The sequence below is a fragment of the Heloderma suspectum genome, chromosome 10 (assembly GCF_057233095.1).
Source record: "Heloderma suspectum isolate Gila_16-S chromosome 10, 16-S_ref, whole genome shotgun sequence".
NCBI lineage: Eukaryota > Metazoa > Chordata > Lepidosauria > Squamata > Helodermatidae > Heloderma > Heloderma suspectum.
Genome location: NC_139467.1, coordinates 25,416,705 through 25,430,409, shown reverse-complemented (window position 1 = coordinate 25,430,409; position 13,705 = coordinate 25,416,705). Strand labels below are relative to the sequence as shown.

The window sequence follows — 13,705 nt, the reverse complement described above, 5'->3', positions numbered from 1 at the left end:
ACTAAGACGGCAAAAAATAAGGAACGCAAATGGCGGCGGCCATAGCTGCCGCCATTTGCATATGCGTTTTTGTTTTGTTTTTGTTTTTTTACCCAGAGCCCTCCACGGCCGGAAATCCAGCTGCGGACGGCCCTGGCCTGGGCCTGGCCGGCTGCTCCACAGAGTCGCCGCGGAGCACAGCCGGCCGTCGAGGATTCCGGGGGGGAGGACCGGATTGCCTCCCCCCCCATCGAGGATTCCGGGGGGAGGGACAGAACGTCTCCCCCCCCACCATGAACAGAATCCGCGAAAAGGTAAGTGACTTTCGTACATCCCTAGCTCCATGATATGTCTTCAGACTAATTATACTTCATGTATTTTTTAAAAGTGAAAGCTCATATCTCATTTCCTGTTAGCACAACAGATTAGCACCAATGCCTTTTTTCAAGAAATAAGTGTGAGTACTCTTCAGTCTTAGCCCCATCCATTTAACCTCTCCCCACCCCCCGCCCCCCGATTAATCAACTAAAGCTTTAATTCAGGACTGGGGAACCTGTGGTTCTCTGGATGGTTTTCCACTACAACTCCCATCATACATGACCATTGGCCATGCTAGCTGGGGCTGATGGTAGTTGGAATCCAGGGACCACAGGTTTCCCTGCTAGTTCTTTAGTTGATTAGTCCACTGCAGCCTTCCCTGATCTGGTGCCCTTCAAATGTCTTGGACTTCATTTCCAAACATCCCCATCCTGCATGGCTAGTGAGAGTTGTAATCCAAACATGTCTGGAGAACAGCAGGTTGGGGAAGGCTGATCTACTGATTAAAATGTTCAGCATTAAACACAAGTTTTTCATGAGCTGGAACTCTAAAGGCTTTTTGCTGCTGGAGGCATAAAAAAACCAGTGATGCCTCCATAGTGTGCAGCTGGCTCTCCCCAGAGTTTCTGTGCATGCATTGTTGTTGTTGCTGTTGTTGTTGTTGTTTATGTTCCTATACCACCGAATAGCCAAAGCTTTCTGGGCGGTTTGCAAAGATTAAAAAAACATTAAAAAGTATACAGATATTAAAAGCCATTTACATTAAAAGAGAGAGAAAGAATATACAGAAGAGAACATATATATAAAACAACATCAAACCAGCAATCTCATGCAAGCCACCATAACCGTAAGACAATCCAGATCGATTAAAACTTATCCTATGCTGTTGAATGCCTGGGAGAACAGAAAGGTGGCACCGAAAAGATAACAGTGTTGGCATCAGGCGGGCCTCACTGGGGAGATCTTTCCACAATTGGGGGGCCATCACCGAGAAGGCCCTCTCCCTTGTCGCAGTCTTCCAAGCTTCCCTCGGAGTAGGCAAGAGGAGGAGGGCCTTAGAGGTTGAGTGTAATGTATGGGTAGGTTCAGGTTGGGAGAGGCGCTCCATCAGGTATTATGGTCCCAAGCAATGTAAGGCTTTATAGTGCATTGTCAATGCTTACAATGCACACCTCATCATGGCTACTCCAGATACTTGTGGGCCCTCAGATGTCACAGTGTCTTTCTGCCCCCTCCCTGTACACTGTCCCTTTGCTATTGCTCCCTCCTTTTCTTACCATATCCCCTTTGAAAGACTCTCTTCCAGATATAATAAGCTTTGTCCAATGTGGCTCAAAATACAATATCTTGCAGCTAGGAAATGTCTAGACAGTGCTGTAAAAACAGAACATTAAACTCTCTTTGGAACATCTTAACTGCAGCGAACAAATATAGTTGCCACTAAATGGTGTACTCCAGTAAAGCCCGCCATCGAAGAAAAAACGCACAAAACATTTGACCTTCCTTGCATACTTCTCACAGAAAGTGACAGAACCACGCCAAAGTAAGCAAGTATAACTACAGTATTTTGCTATGATGCCACCATTTTCAACATTGCAGACTTTCACTATTATTGCCCTCGTGTTCTCTGCGCATATCAGGACATGGATTTAAAAATCTTTTCATGTAGATTATGAAATACTGATGCATTCATTTATGGATGTATTTATTTATTTATTTCTTGAAAGATTACATGCCAAAATTGCAAGGAGAAGCGGGGGGGGGGGAGAACAAAGCCGAGCAGCCACCCCCATCCCTGACATATTTAGAAATCCAGCCTCATCTCCTGAAAAATAATTGGCAAAGAAAAAATAAAAATCAAATCCCGTAATGTCAATCCTGGCAAATGTGCCTGCAGGTAAAATCCTTTCTACCTTGTTTTGTCAGAAGGAGCTTGGTGAATCAAACTATGAAAACCCCTCATGCACCGCTCCTGCTTCCTGCACCAGGACTGCCGGTGGTCGGACGGCTTGGGGATATTTATAGCCTGAAAGAACAAAAGACTGGAAACCGTTTGAGTGAGACAGAAAGAGAACGAATCAGGGGGAGAGAGGGGATTTCTACACCAACCTAAAATCCTGCATTTAAAACGGGGCTTTCTGCTTCCATTTTAAATGCAGGATCACAACTGATTCCCTTTACACGCACTTCCTTCTCTGTAGATGGCCATTCCCATAGCGTTATGTTTCCGTGAAGGGGCATTACACACGCTCCAGGTTCAGCATGGGCTCCTCTGCTCTGCCGCTGCTGTCCTCTCTGCCACCATGCACTGCCGCTCTGCCACTCTGCTGCTCTGTTTTGACCAGGCCACTCTGCACCAGTGGAAGCAGTGGAGCTCTGGAACCGATTCCAGGTACTTGCAGATGAGACTGGAGGACAGCCTGCAGAGGAAGAATTATAGGGGAATCTGCATGAGAGTGAGCAAGAGGCTGAAGGTCAGCCAAGCAGAGGCGATGAAACCAAGGCCTACAACATCAAGCAGAGCAGTAGTAGTGGGAGACTCCTTGCTGCGTGGGAGCAAAACCCAAGTATGTCGTGAAGACCCGTGGACTCGCCAGGTACGCTGTCTCCCAGGAGGATGGATTAGAGACATGACTGAAGGGTTGCCTGCACTCATAAAGCCCACTGACAGGTATCCCTTTCTTCTCATCCATGTGGGAACAAGTGATACCGCCAAGCGGAGCTACGAAGAAATCACGTCAGACCTTGAAGCTTTGGGAAGGAAACTCAAGAATATTGGGGCCCAGATAGTTTTCTCATCCATCCTTCCAGTAGTTAGAAGAGGGATAGAAAGGGAAAGAAAAATATTCCGTGTGAATGACTGGCTACAAAGGTGGTGCCGATGAGAGAGATTTGGATTCTTGGACCACGGGCTTTACTTCCCGGAAGATGGACTGTTGGCAAGGGATGGGTTGCACCTCACAAGGGCTGGGAAGAATGTTTTTGGCCACAGCATGAAGAACTTTATCAGGAGGACTTTAAACTGAATCCTATGGGGAAGGGAGATGTAAAGTTGGGGGTAACAATGGACGAAGGCTCATGCACCACAATGGAGAGAACAGCTCTAATAGCGCCCAATAATAGTCTTCTATATACTAATGCCCAGAGTATGGGAAACAAACAGAACGAACTTGAACTCTTAATATAGGAGGGAAATTATTACTTGATAGGTGTAACTGAAACTTGGTGGGATGACTCTCATAACTGCATACAGCAATTGAAGGATATAACTTGTTCAAAAAGAACAGGAGGAACAGAAAGAGAGGTGGGGTTGCACTATATGTGAAAAATACATATCTCTGCACAGAAATACAGGAGGATAAGCTTGGTAGCCCCATCAAGAGCATCTGGGTTAAAATAAATGGAGCAAAGAATAAAAGGAACATGGTGTTCAGAGTCTACTACCACCCACGCAATCAAGGAGAAGACGAGGATGAAACTTTCGAAAAGCAAATAGCTAATGTTGCAAGGAAGCATGGTGTAATAGTAATGGGGGACTTCAATTTCCAATATTTGTTGGGAGACAAGTTCTGCAAAACATGGCACCTCCAGGAACTTCCTGACTTGCGTGGTGGATAGCTTCCTCCTACAGAAAGTAGAGGAAGGAACTAGAGGATCGGCTATCCTTGACTTGATCCTAACCAACAGAGATGACTGAGTGGATAAAGTAGCAGTTACAGGAACTCTGGGGGAAAGCGACCATGTTGTACTTGAGTTCTTGGTTCTAAAGGAAGCAAAAGCCGAGTGTAGTCAAACGCGTACCCTGGATTTTAGGAAAGCTGATTTTAATAAACTCATAACAATGATAAGTAAGGTCCCATGGCAAGTGACCCTAATGAGAAAAGGAGTCCAAGATGGGTGGGAGCTTTTAAAAAAGGAAATTCTCAATGCACAATTACAAATAATTCCAACATAAAGAAAAGGTGAAAGACAACAGAAGAAGCCAATGCGGCTTCACAAAAAGCTCAGAGATGATCTGAAAACAAAAAAAGGACACATATAGGAAGTGGAAGGAAGGCTAAGCAACAAAGGAAGAGTACAAATAGATAGCACAGAATTGCAGGGAGGGGGTCAGGAAGGCTAAAGCTGAGAACGAGCTGAGGTTAGCAAGGAATGCTAAAAACAAAAAAAAGGCTTTCTTCAGCTACGTGCATAGTAAAAGACAGAGGAAAGAAATGGTGGTTCAGCTATTAAATAAGGATGGCAAAACGATAACAGATGGTTTTCTTAACAAAGAAAAGGCAGAAGTGCTCAATTCCTACTTTGGCTCAGTCTTCTCCCAAAAGAGGGTCTATGAGCCCCCTGGCAAAGGAGAAGTACAGGCTGAAGGGGCAGGATTGCAGCTTGAGATTGATAGGCATATGGTCAAGGAACACCTAATTACTTTGAATGAGTTCAAATCTCCAGGGCTAGATGAACTGCACCCTAGAGTAATAAAGGAACTGGCAGAAGAGCTCTCAGAACCACTGTCTATTATCCTTGAGAAATCATGGAGGATGGGTGAAGTGCCAGATGACTGGAGGAGGGCTAATGTTGTCCCTATCTTCACAAAGGGTAAAAAGGAGGAACCTGGGAACTACAGACCAGGCAGTCTGACTGACATCAATCCCTGGGAAAATTCTGGAGCAGATGATAAAGCAATCCATCTGTAAGCAACTTGAAAACAATACAGTGATTACTCAAAGCCAACATGGATTTGTCAAGAACAAATCCTGCCAGACGAATCTGATCTCATTTTTTGATCAAGTAACCTCCCTTGTGGACTGTGGGAATGCTGAGGACATAATATATCTCAACTTCAGCAAAGCTTTCAACAAAGTGCCCCATGATCTCCTGATGAGCAAACTAGCTCAAAGTGGGCTAGATGAAACAACAATCCAGTGGATCCATAGTTGGCTACGGAATCAAAGAGTGCTTATCAATGGGATCCACTCAAAATGCGGAGAGGTAATGAGCAGGGTACCACAGAGCTCAGTCCTGGGCCCAGTACTCTTCAACATTTTTATTAATGACTTGGAAGAGGAGGTGCAGGGAATGCTGTTCAGATTTGCAGATGACACAAAATTGGGTGGGATAGCTAATACTTTGGAAGACAGAAACAAAATTCAAAGTGACCTTGATAGACGGAAGCGCTGGGCAGAAAACAACAGAATGACATTTAATAGGGATAAATGCCAAGTTCTGCACCTAGGAAAAAGAAACCAAATGCACAGTTACAAGATGGTGGATACGAGGCTCAACAACACTACAAGCGAGAAGGATATTGGAATTGTTGTCAATCACAAGCTGAATATGAGCCAACAATGTGATGTGGCTGCAAAAATAGCCAATGCTCTTTTGGGCTGCATTAATAAATGCATAGCTTCCAAATCCTGGGAAATACTAGTCCCCCTCTACTCAGCACTGGTTAGGCCTCATCTGGAGTACTGTGTCCAGTTCTGGGCACCACACTTTAAGAAGGATGCAGACAACCTGGAGAGGGTTCAGAGGAGGGCAACAAAGATGATCAGGGGACTGGACACAAAGCCCTATGAGGACGAGAGACTGAAAGAACTGGGCATGTTTAGCCTCGAGAAGAGAAGACTGAGGGGAGATAGGATAGCGCTCTTCAAGGACTTGAAAAGTTGTCCCAGAGAGGAAGGCCAGGATCTCTTCTCAATCATCCTAGAGTGCAGGACATGGAATAATGGGCTCAAGTTACAGGAAGCCAGATTCCAGCTGAATCAAAACCAGTCTGAGGTGCTGAGGTGAGAATTCAAAGAATAGGGGTGAGTCAACTATGTGACCACCCCTTCCTGAACTGCGGCCAGCAGAATCGAGGCATGCATAGCCTGCTCCAATCAGCCACCTCCAGGTTATCGAGCTAACTGTGGAGTGCAGAAACCAGTTACTTACTATATGACTAATCCCTTGTTTGGTGTGGTGAATGAGGCTTCTGTTCATTTTATGACTATAAAATGTTGTCCTAAACTTCAGCCGGCTCTACACCTTGTGTCATATCATTATGATCCCATCATGGTAACACTATATCCCCCTTGTGCATTTATACCTCACAGAACATACAATGGCATTTGTTGCGGAATAAAATGTGGAATTAAAAGGAGGAAATAAAACTACCATATACAGAATGTGTCATGTGCCCCAACAGTCATCAGCGCTCTTCAATACTGCTCACTAGCCTTCCTGTATGATCAGATAGTTTAATAATTCTGTGTATAATGTGCTATAATATTTGATACCTGTTTTTATACATTTTGTATGTCCTCTCTTTGTGTTTTTGGTGCGTGTGTGCGTGCATGTATGTGTTCAGTGCAAGTGGGACCTTAACATGCATGATAAGGACCTGAAATGTTTGGGGCGGGGGGGGGGACCTTAACATGCATGCACGTTCCTCCATGGCTACTTCAGATCCTCTTGCTTTACTTTACAGATGTCTTGAGGCAGATGAAGTGAGAAGGCAAAGTACAGGTGACACATGATGAAACTGATATGACAAAAAGATGAAAGGACTACATCATGCTAGTGACAATGGCAGAAAAGCCATTTTCTACAACCATTGCATCTGCAAAGTACCATCTCAATGACAGTGCAATCCTATACATGTGTACTCAAAGGTAAGTCCCATTGAGTTAAGTCAGGACTCACTCTCAGGTAAATGGGTAAAGGACTGCATCCTGATTTTTCTTTCTTTCTGGATGGTGAACCCCATGGAGAAGCTGAGCCCTCTCAACCTGGGAAATGAAGCACTTTTTACCCAATTGTTCTAAGTTTGCCATATACTTTGGAGGCAAAATTGCTGCGATTTGGCTTGACTTCACGGCTGCCATTTTAAACACAGTCAACACATGAGACTTCAGAGCAGGGGTGAGCAACTTGTAGCCCTCCAGCTGTTTTGGCCCACAACTTTCAGCATCCCTCACCATTGGTGTATAGCTCAGGGCTGATGGGATTTGTAGGCCAAAACATCACTGTCCCAAAGGATGGTGATGGGCAGCTGGTCATCATTTCCCTATGACCTGCTTAGTGGTGTCCCACTAGGACCCATTACGTCCCCCTTCTGTTTAGTGTGTAAATGCTGGCTGAGATCATCAGAAGGCATGATGCTAAGAGCTGTCAATATAGTGCCATACCATTTTTATCTGACCCAACGCTACTGTCTGAGTCCTAACCCAGTCTGTAGGCATATCAAGGGACTGGATGCAAACAAGCCAATGGTAACAGACTCTTGACAAAACAGGAGTAATGCTGGTTGGCATGCCATGTGACCTGGGGAAACATTGGTCTCATTTATGTATGGGTTTCAGCCCTTATGTCACAGGTTCATGGCCTGTGGATCCCTCTAGGTCCACAGCTGTGCCTGGAGTCCTAGGTTGTTGTGTGGTTAGGGATGCTTTCCAAGTGCAACCTTTCTATCTAATGAAGGCATATGACCTTTGCATTAATTCCTCTACAATGTCAGTTGTAGGCCATGCAATGCCTTTGAAAACTCTGGCTAGCCATGGAAACCCTTCAGAAGGATCAACTGGTGCAGAACATGACATGTTATATAGTACACTTTCCCAGGAAAACCTTCTCTCTTGATTATTAGAAGTAGTACAGTGATTCTTCTCTGTTTATTAGACCAGTAAAGGCTGCTGATGACAGCAGATTGCACCAGTGCTATGATATGTACAATGGCTCCCTCTGACATAGCACATACTTTGCATGCAGAAGCCACCAGGTTCAGTCCCTACCATCTCTAGTTATACAAGATCAGGGAGCAGGTGATGGGGTAGGAGGACCCCTCTGCCTAAGATCCTGGAAAGCCACTACCAATCTAAGTAGGCAACAGTGGAGGCTGGTGGCTCTGATTTCGGTGGGGCTGTGAATCCATGTTGGGTTTCAGTCAGAACAAGCCGGAATTCTAAAGGAGCTATCCAAGCTGAGGAAACTATTTTGGGGATAGGGTTGAGCACCTTCAATAGCTCTTTTAGAGTTCTGGTTGGTTCTGGCTGAAACCCATAATGGATTTACAGCCCCACTGAAATCAGAGCCATCAGCCTCCACTGGTAGACCATACTGGGCCAGATGGATAAAGACTCTGAGTTGGTATTGGGCAGCTTGGCAAATGGTGGGGAGATTTAAATGTATCTGAACAAATGTTTATTCTTTTTAAGTGGGCGGGAGGAAGATATGTCATGATCCACCAGGAGCATCGTATACAATATAATGACATACGTTGATATAAATGAATAAAAATTGATATAAATCAATAAAGTTTAACCCATTTTTTCCACTGAATAGCCTCTAAAATGTTTTAAAAAAACTAACATGAAACAACAACCACAAACAGAGTCTAATTTTGTAGTAAACTTTATTTTTTTTTCTACACCCCCCCCAAATAAAATCAGTTATGATGACAATATACTTCGTTATTCTGAAAAGCCTACTCTCAAGTATAAATATTCTGATACAAACCCCTACAAAATTAACCAAAGCCCAACCACTCATGCTCACATTTGGAGGGGTGCAGTGGTGATGTTTCACACAGCATGCCTTGGATATGATGACTCACTTCTTCATCAACAGTGACCAGGGACTGTTCATGAGGAGCAACAGAAATCCCTGGGGCAGATCCATATTGGTCTACGGCTTCAGTATCACCTAAAACTGGGATGGCTTTCACCTATGGCAAGGAGAAATGCCAATTGGGTGCTAATGAAAACTTTGTAACCAGAGCCTCCTCCAATAGCAGTGTCCTGCACTGTTGGGTTAGCTTGATTATGAAGCTTCAGTTATTTGGGGTCACGAAGAGTCGGACACAACTTAACGACTGAACAACAACAACAACAACAACGACAACAACACTGATAACATTGCAAGGATGATGTAGGCAAGGGGTCAGGAAGCAATGGTGTCCTACTGCATTAGGGAAGCTGTCTTGTGCAACTGCAAATGAGTCCATGGATACATCCATTGTACAAAACCAGACTTGATCCCGTAAAACTTAAGCACTATTGTTGGTGAGCAGAAATGTTGGCCATAGTTGTTGAAGATCTAAACTTGCCTTCTTTCTTCTAGTACCACAAGTAGGAGTTTGCAGCAGGAGCATCTGATCCTCTACGCCCCACTTAATATTGCCTAATTGTTTCACCTACATCTAGATAAATGTTTTATGCATAAATTATACATTTGCCACTTTAAAAAAAACATTCAAAGTCACATGAGTCAAATTCAGTTCTTAAACAAAATGAAGGCATACACAGAAATTACATGAAAAAGAAGAATGCAAAAGATCTGGTGAGCATTCACAGAACTCATAAAAAGAACGCATTGATGTTTTAATATAGATGAATATATATATATCTATATATTAAGCTTTAGATTAAAACAAATCCTCCAGGTATTTAATATATGCATATTCTACGATGCAAGGAATTTTAACATAGTTTGGTACACAAGGATGTCTAGTGCTTTACCATGACCTATATTCTACAATTTCCCCCCCTCTCAAAATGAAGACACCTAGAATAGTCAAATGAAGGTGTAGCTGAAGAGAAGAGCTGCCCATCCATATCAGTCAAAGTCTTCTGGTACATTTGTCTTAAGTTGGGAAGGCGCACAAATGATTTTGCTTTTTAAACGGTGATCCTGTTTTCTAGGGCAGCCAGCTTTTTCATCACAGCTTCCAGTGAGCAAGAATTAAGGAATAATCACAGATGACTTCAGAGACATTATGAAAAGGTGACGGAACTGCTCCCAAAGGTTATGCTAATTTAGACTGGTTGAATCAAGGGCATGAAATGTGAAGATATATAAGAACTTAAGGAGAGCCCTGCTGGATCAGACAAAAGGGCCATCTAGTCCAGTGGTGCAGAACCTCAATCCAGTCCCAATACAGCCCTTCAAGGTTCTACAGATTGTCACATTCCTTCATCCTCTCCCCTCACAATTAACATGCTCCAGGAAACAAGGCTTCGAGCTACACTACTTTATTAGTTAATGACACACTTCTTTACAAATGCAGATTCTAGGAAACTCTCAGACTGCAACGAAACAGCTAATCCACACATCTACGAATATCAATAGAGGAGACTAAGTGGAAGTTAGAGAAGCTGCCAGCAGTCTGGGCAAGAACTTCTCAGCCAGACTAGCTTCGCAGGGATGCCCCTCCCTTTGGGTGGCTCCCTACTATGTAGGTTTTCATGAGTGGCCAACCTGGCGGAGTGTCTGAGCCCTGCCTCTAAGTGTTCCTGCTTCGCTCTGCAAAGGATCCTAGCATCCCTCAAGTCACGCCCCTTGCCCTCCTCCTCCTCTGAAACCTGGGTGAGCTGCCTATGTGTCAAGGTCTTGGAAAGAAAGTCTCACCATATCTGAGCTCACTAGGGAGGGTGCCTCCCCCTGTTCTGGCTGTCCCCATTCTGAATCTGAGCTGCCAGACATCTCCACATGCTCAGATTCTTTCCTGACACAGATAGACATGTCCCCTCCCCCTGGGCCCACCCCCTTTCCCCCAGCTACCAATCATTTGGTGTTTTTTGTACAGTCCCCGCCCCCCAAGTCTAAAATGTTGAAATGGCTCCCCTAAGGCTTAATTTACTGGCAGTAAGAGCTTTAAGCTAAAATATTCTGGTATTGGGGTTATTCGGGCTTCCACCACTTCTTCCATCAGCTCCACCCTCTTTTGCCCCAATTTGCTGCCCCACCCTCTTTTGCCCCAATTTGCTGCCCCACCCTCTTTTGCCCCAGTTTGCTTAGTTTTGGTAAGGCTGTTGCTTCATGTCTCTTCAGACAACACCCTGGGGAAAATGGAACCTCTTCCACACTGATACTAAAGTATAGGAGCTTATTATCCCTTGCATTTGATCACCTTACCTGAAAAACCTGGAATATCATTCTGTCTCGTATTTGGTTTTTATGTGCAAGTGGCTAACCCAGGCTGCCTTTAGACTAAAGTTAAAAAGATTGTTCATTAGTTCCAGATCTTTTTGAGACAAAATAAGCAGAAAATACCTCTGTATGTGCCCTGGAGGTTAAAGATGTCATGAAAGGGACCCGCGAACATCCATGACCGAGCAATCTCGATAGCAGGATAAAAGTTCCTTGTGAAGGAGCCCCCAGTGATCCCAGTTTCTTCTTTCCACAGCCTCTCCCCACCCAAAAACACACAACAAACCCTCCCCCAAAATACTCTGTCCCGAATAACTCCCAAAGGATATGCTTCCGTGTCAGTGCTTTTATGAGGTTATCTACTTTTGTCTGGAACTTTACAATGGCTTCACAGTCACATGGATCTTCTTCTGTGGAAGAGAAAATAAAATGGTTCAATGAAGCAGACTACAACTCCCAGAAAATACCCCCCACCAAAAAAAATAATAACCGAAAAGTTGCAAAATGGCAAAAGCAGCACCAAACAATTGGCAGGATCGATATTGCAGCTAAAATGATTGGGAAATAAAGGGGATTTTGCCTGGAACCAAAAGGACAAGAAAGCAGGGGCCAGGTAATCCTCCCTGGGGAGAACGTTCTGCAACTGGGGTGCCATCACTGAAAAGGTCTTCTCTCTGGTAGCCTCACCTCAGGTGGTGGAAATCTGAGGCCTTCTACTGCAGATTTAATGTATGGGTACAAACATATGGAAACAAGGTTATAAAAATAATGCCACAACATGCTGCCATGAAGGTCACCGTTCCTCCATCATTGTGTCTCAATCTTTCTCAGAGAAAGAGGTTGAGTTAAATGAATTTCCCTTGAGACCCATACTGCCCCACCAATCAACTTTAAGAGTTTGCAGCGCTGTCAGGCTGTACTGCTATCATGGTTGTTATATCACACTGTTTGCCAGGGCAGTAGGTTACAAGGTCATAGAATCATACAATAATAGGGTTAGAAGGGACCTACAAGACCATCAAGTCCAACCCCCTGCTCAATGCAGGAATCCAAGTCAAAGCATCCCTGACAGATGGCTCTCCAGCTTCATCTTGAATGCTTCCAGCGTGGGAGAGCCCACCACCTCCCTAGGTAATTGGTTCTATTGTCGTATTGCTCTAACAGTCAGGAAGTTTTTTCTGATGTTCAGCCGGAATCTGGCTTCCTGTAACTTGAGCCCATTATTCTGTGTCCTGCACTGTGGGATGATCGAAAAGAGATCCTGGCCTTCCTCTCTGTGACAGCCTTTCAAGTACTTGAAGAGCGCTATCCTGTCTCCCCTCAGTCTTCTCTTCTCAAGGCTAAACATGCCCAGTTGTTTCAGTCTCTCTTCATAGGGCTTTGTTTCCAGTCCCCTGATCATCTTTGTTAGAATCATAGAATAGTAGGGTTGGTAGGGGCCTATAAGACCATCGTCCAACCCCCTGCTCAGTGCAGGAATCTAAGTCAGAGCATCCCTGACAGATGGCTGTCCCAGCCTCGTCTTGAAAGCCTCCAGTGTGGGAGAGCCCACCACCTCCCTAGGGAATTGGTTCCATTGTCGTATTGCCCAGTTCTTTCAGTCTCTCTTCATAGGACCTTGTTTCCAGTCCCCTGATCATCTTTGTTGCCCTCCTCTGAACCCTCTCCAGTTTGTCTGCATCCTTCTTAAAGTGCGCTGCCCAGAACTGGACACAGTACTCCAGATGAGGCCTAACCAATGCTGAGTAGAGGGGAACGAGTTCTGAGCTCGTGCTGTCGATGCCATGCACACAACCTCACTTACCAATACAGATTTTACTTTGTAGTTTCTTCCCAATTTGGCTGATGGTTCTGAAATCAGCAGTGTAGAAATAATGCTCTGCGACTGGTTCGGAGGCTATTTCTTTAAGTTCATCTTCAACAGCATTGCCCACTCCAACAGCAAACATCTTGTAACCTGAAACAAACAAGAACTGATCATCTGCCTGTTGTCATCTCTGCAAAAGGCTTGCATTCCCTTCTTTACATTGAGATTGAATGTAAGAAGTGCCACCTGCAACAACATTTTGCAGGGTAGAATGCTCCAGTTCATTGCTTCAGCCAGCCATGCTCTGCGCCATCACACTCCATTCCATTTTCCCTTCCGCCTACTTTTTTTTCCCTCCAACAGTCAGTCAAGCATTCCATGGCCACTGAGCCATTGTCCTCATTGGTTTGTTTTTAGGTTTCCCCCGCTTAGAGTTGCCTTGCTAAATACATTCTGTACTTCTGCAAAACTTGGGTCTCCCCAAGCCTGCTGATACCTCCCTCTTGTGCATGGATGGTGCTGTTTTGACTACATAAGCACCGGCACTCACAGCCTGAACTTCAGAAATAGAGGGAATGATGATTATTCTGATTCAAGGAAGCTATGGGTGCATGAAGGTGAAAACTGCACATAAAGCAGGAGCACTCTTTCATACAGAAAATCAGAAGTGCTTTGTCAGTTTAGACTAAAAGT

The 13,705-nt window shown here is 44.5% G+C and overlaps 1 protein-coding gene across 1 annotated transcript in view; it reads right to left on the bottom strand.

Annotated features, from left to right (window-relative positions):
* Positions 1-9,953: 9,953 nt before the first annotated feature.
* Positions 9,954-13,705, bottom strand: part of MATN1 (matrilin 1) — a 42,050-nt gene continuing 38,298 nt past the window's right edge. The window contains exons 6-8 of the mRNA XM_084814399.1: positions 13,010-13,162; positions 11,535-11,615; positions 9,954-10,006 (exon numbers count right to left, since the gene is read on the bottom strand). Of these exons, the coding sequence (XP_084670525.1) occupies positions 9,954-10,006; positions 11,535-11,615; positions 13,010-13,162 (287 nt within the window). The remainder of the gene's footprint in view (positions 10,007-11,534; positions 11,616-13,009; positions 13,163-13,705) is intronic.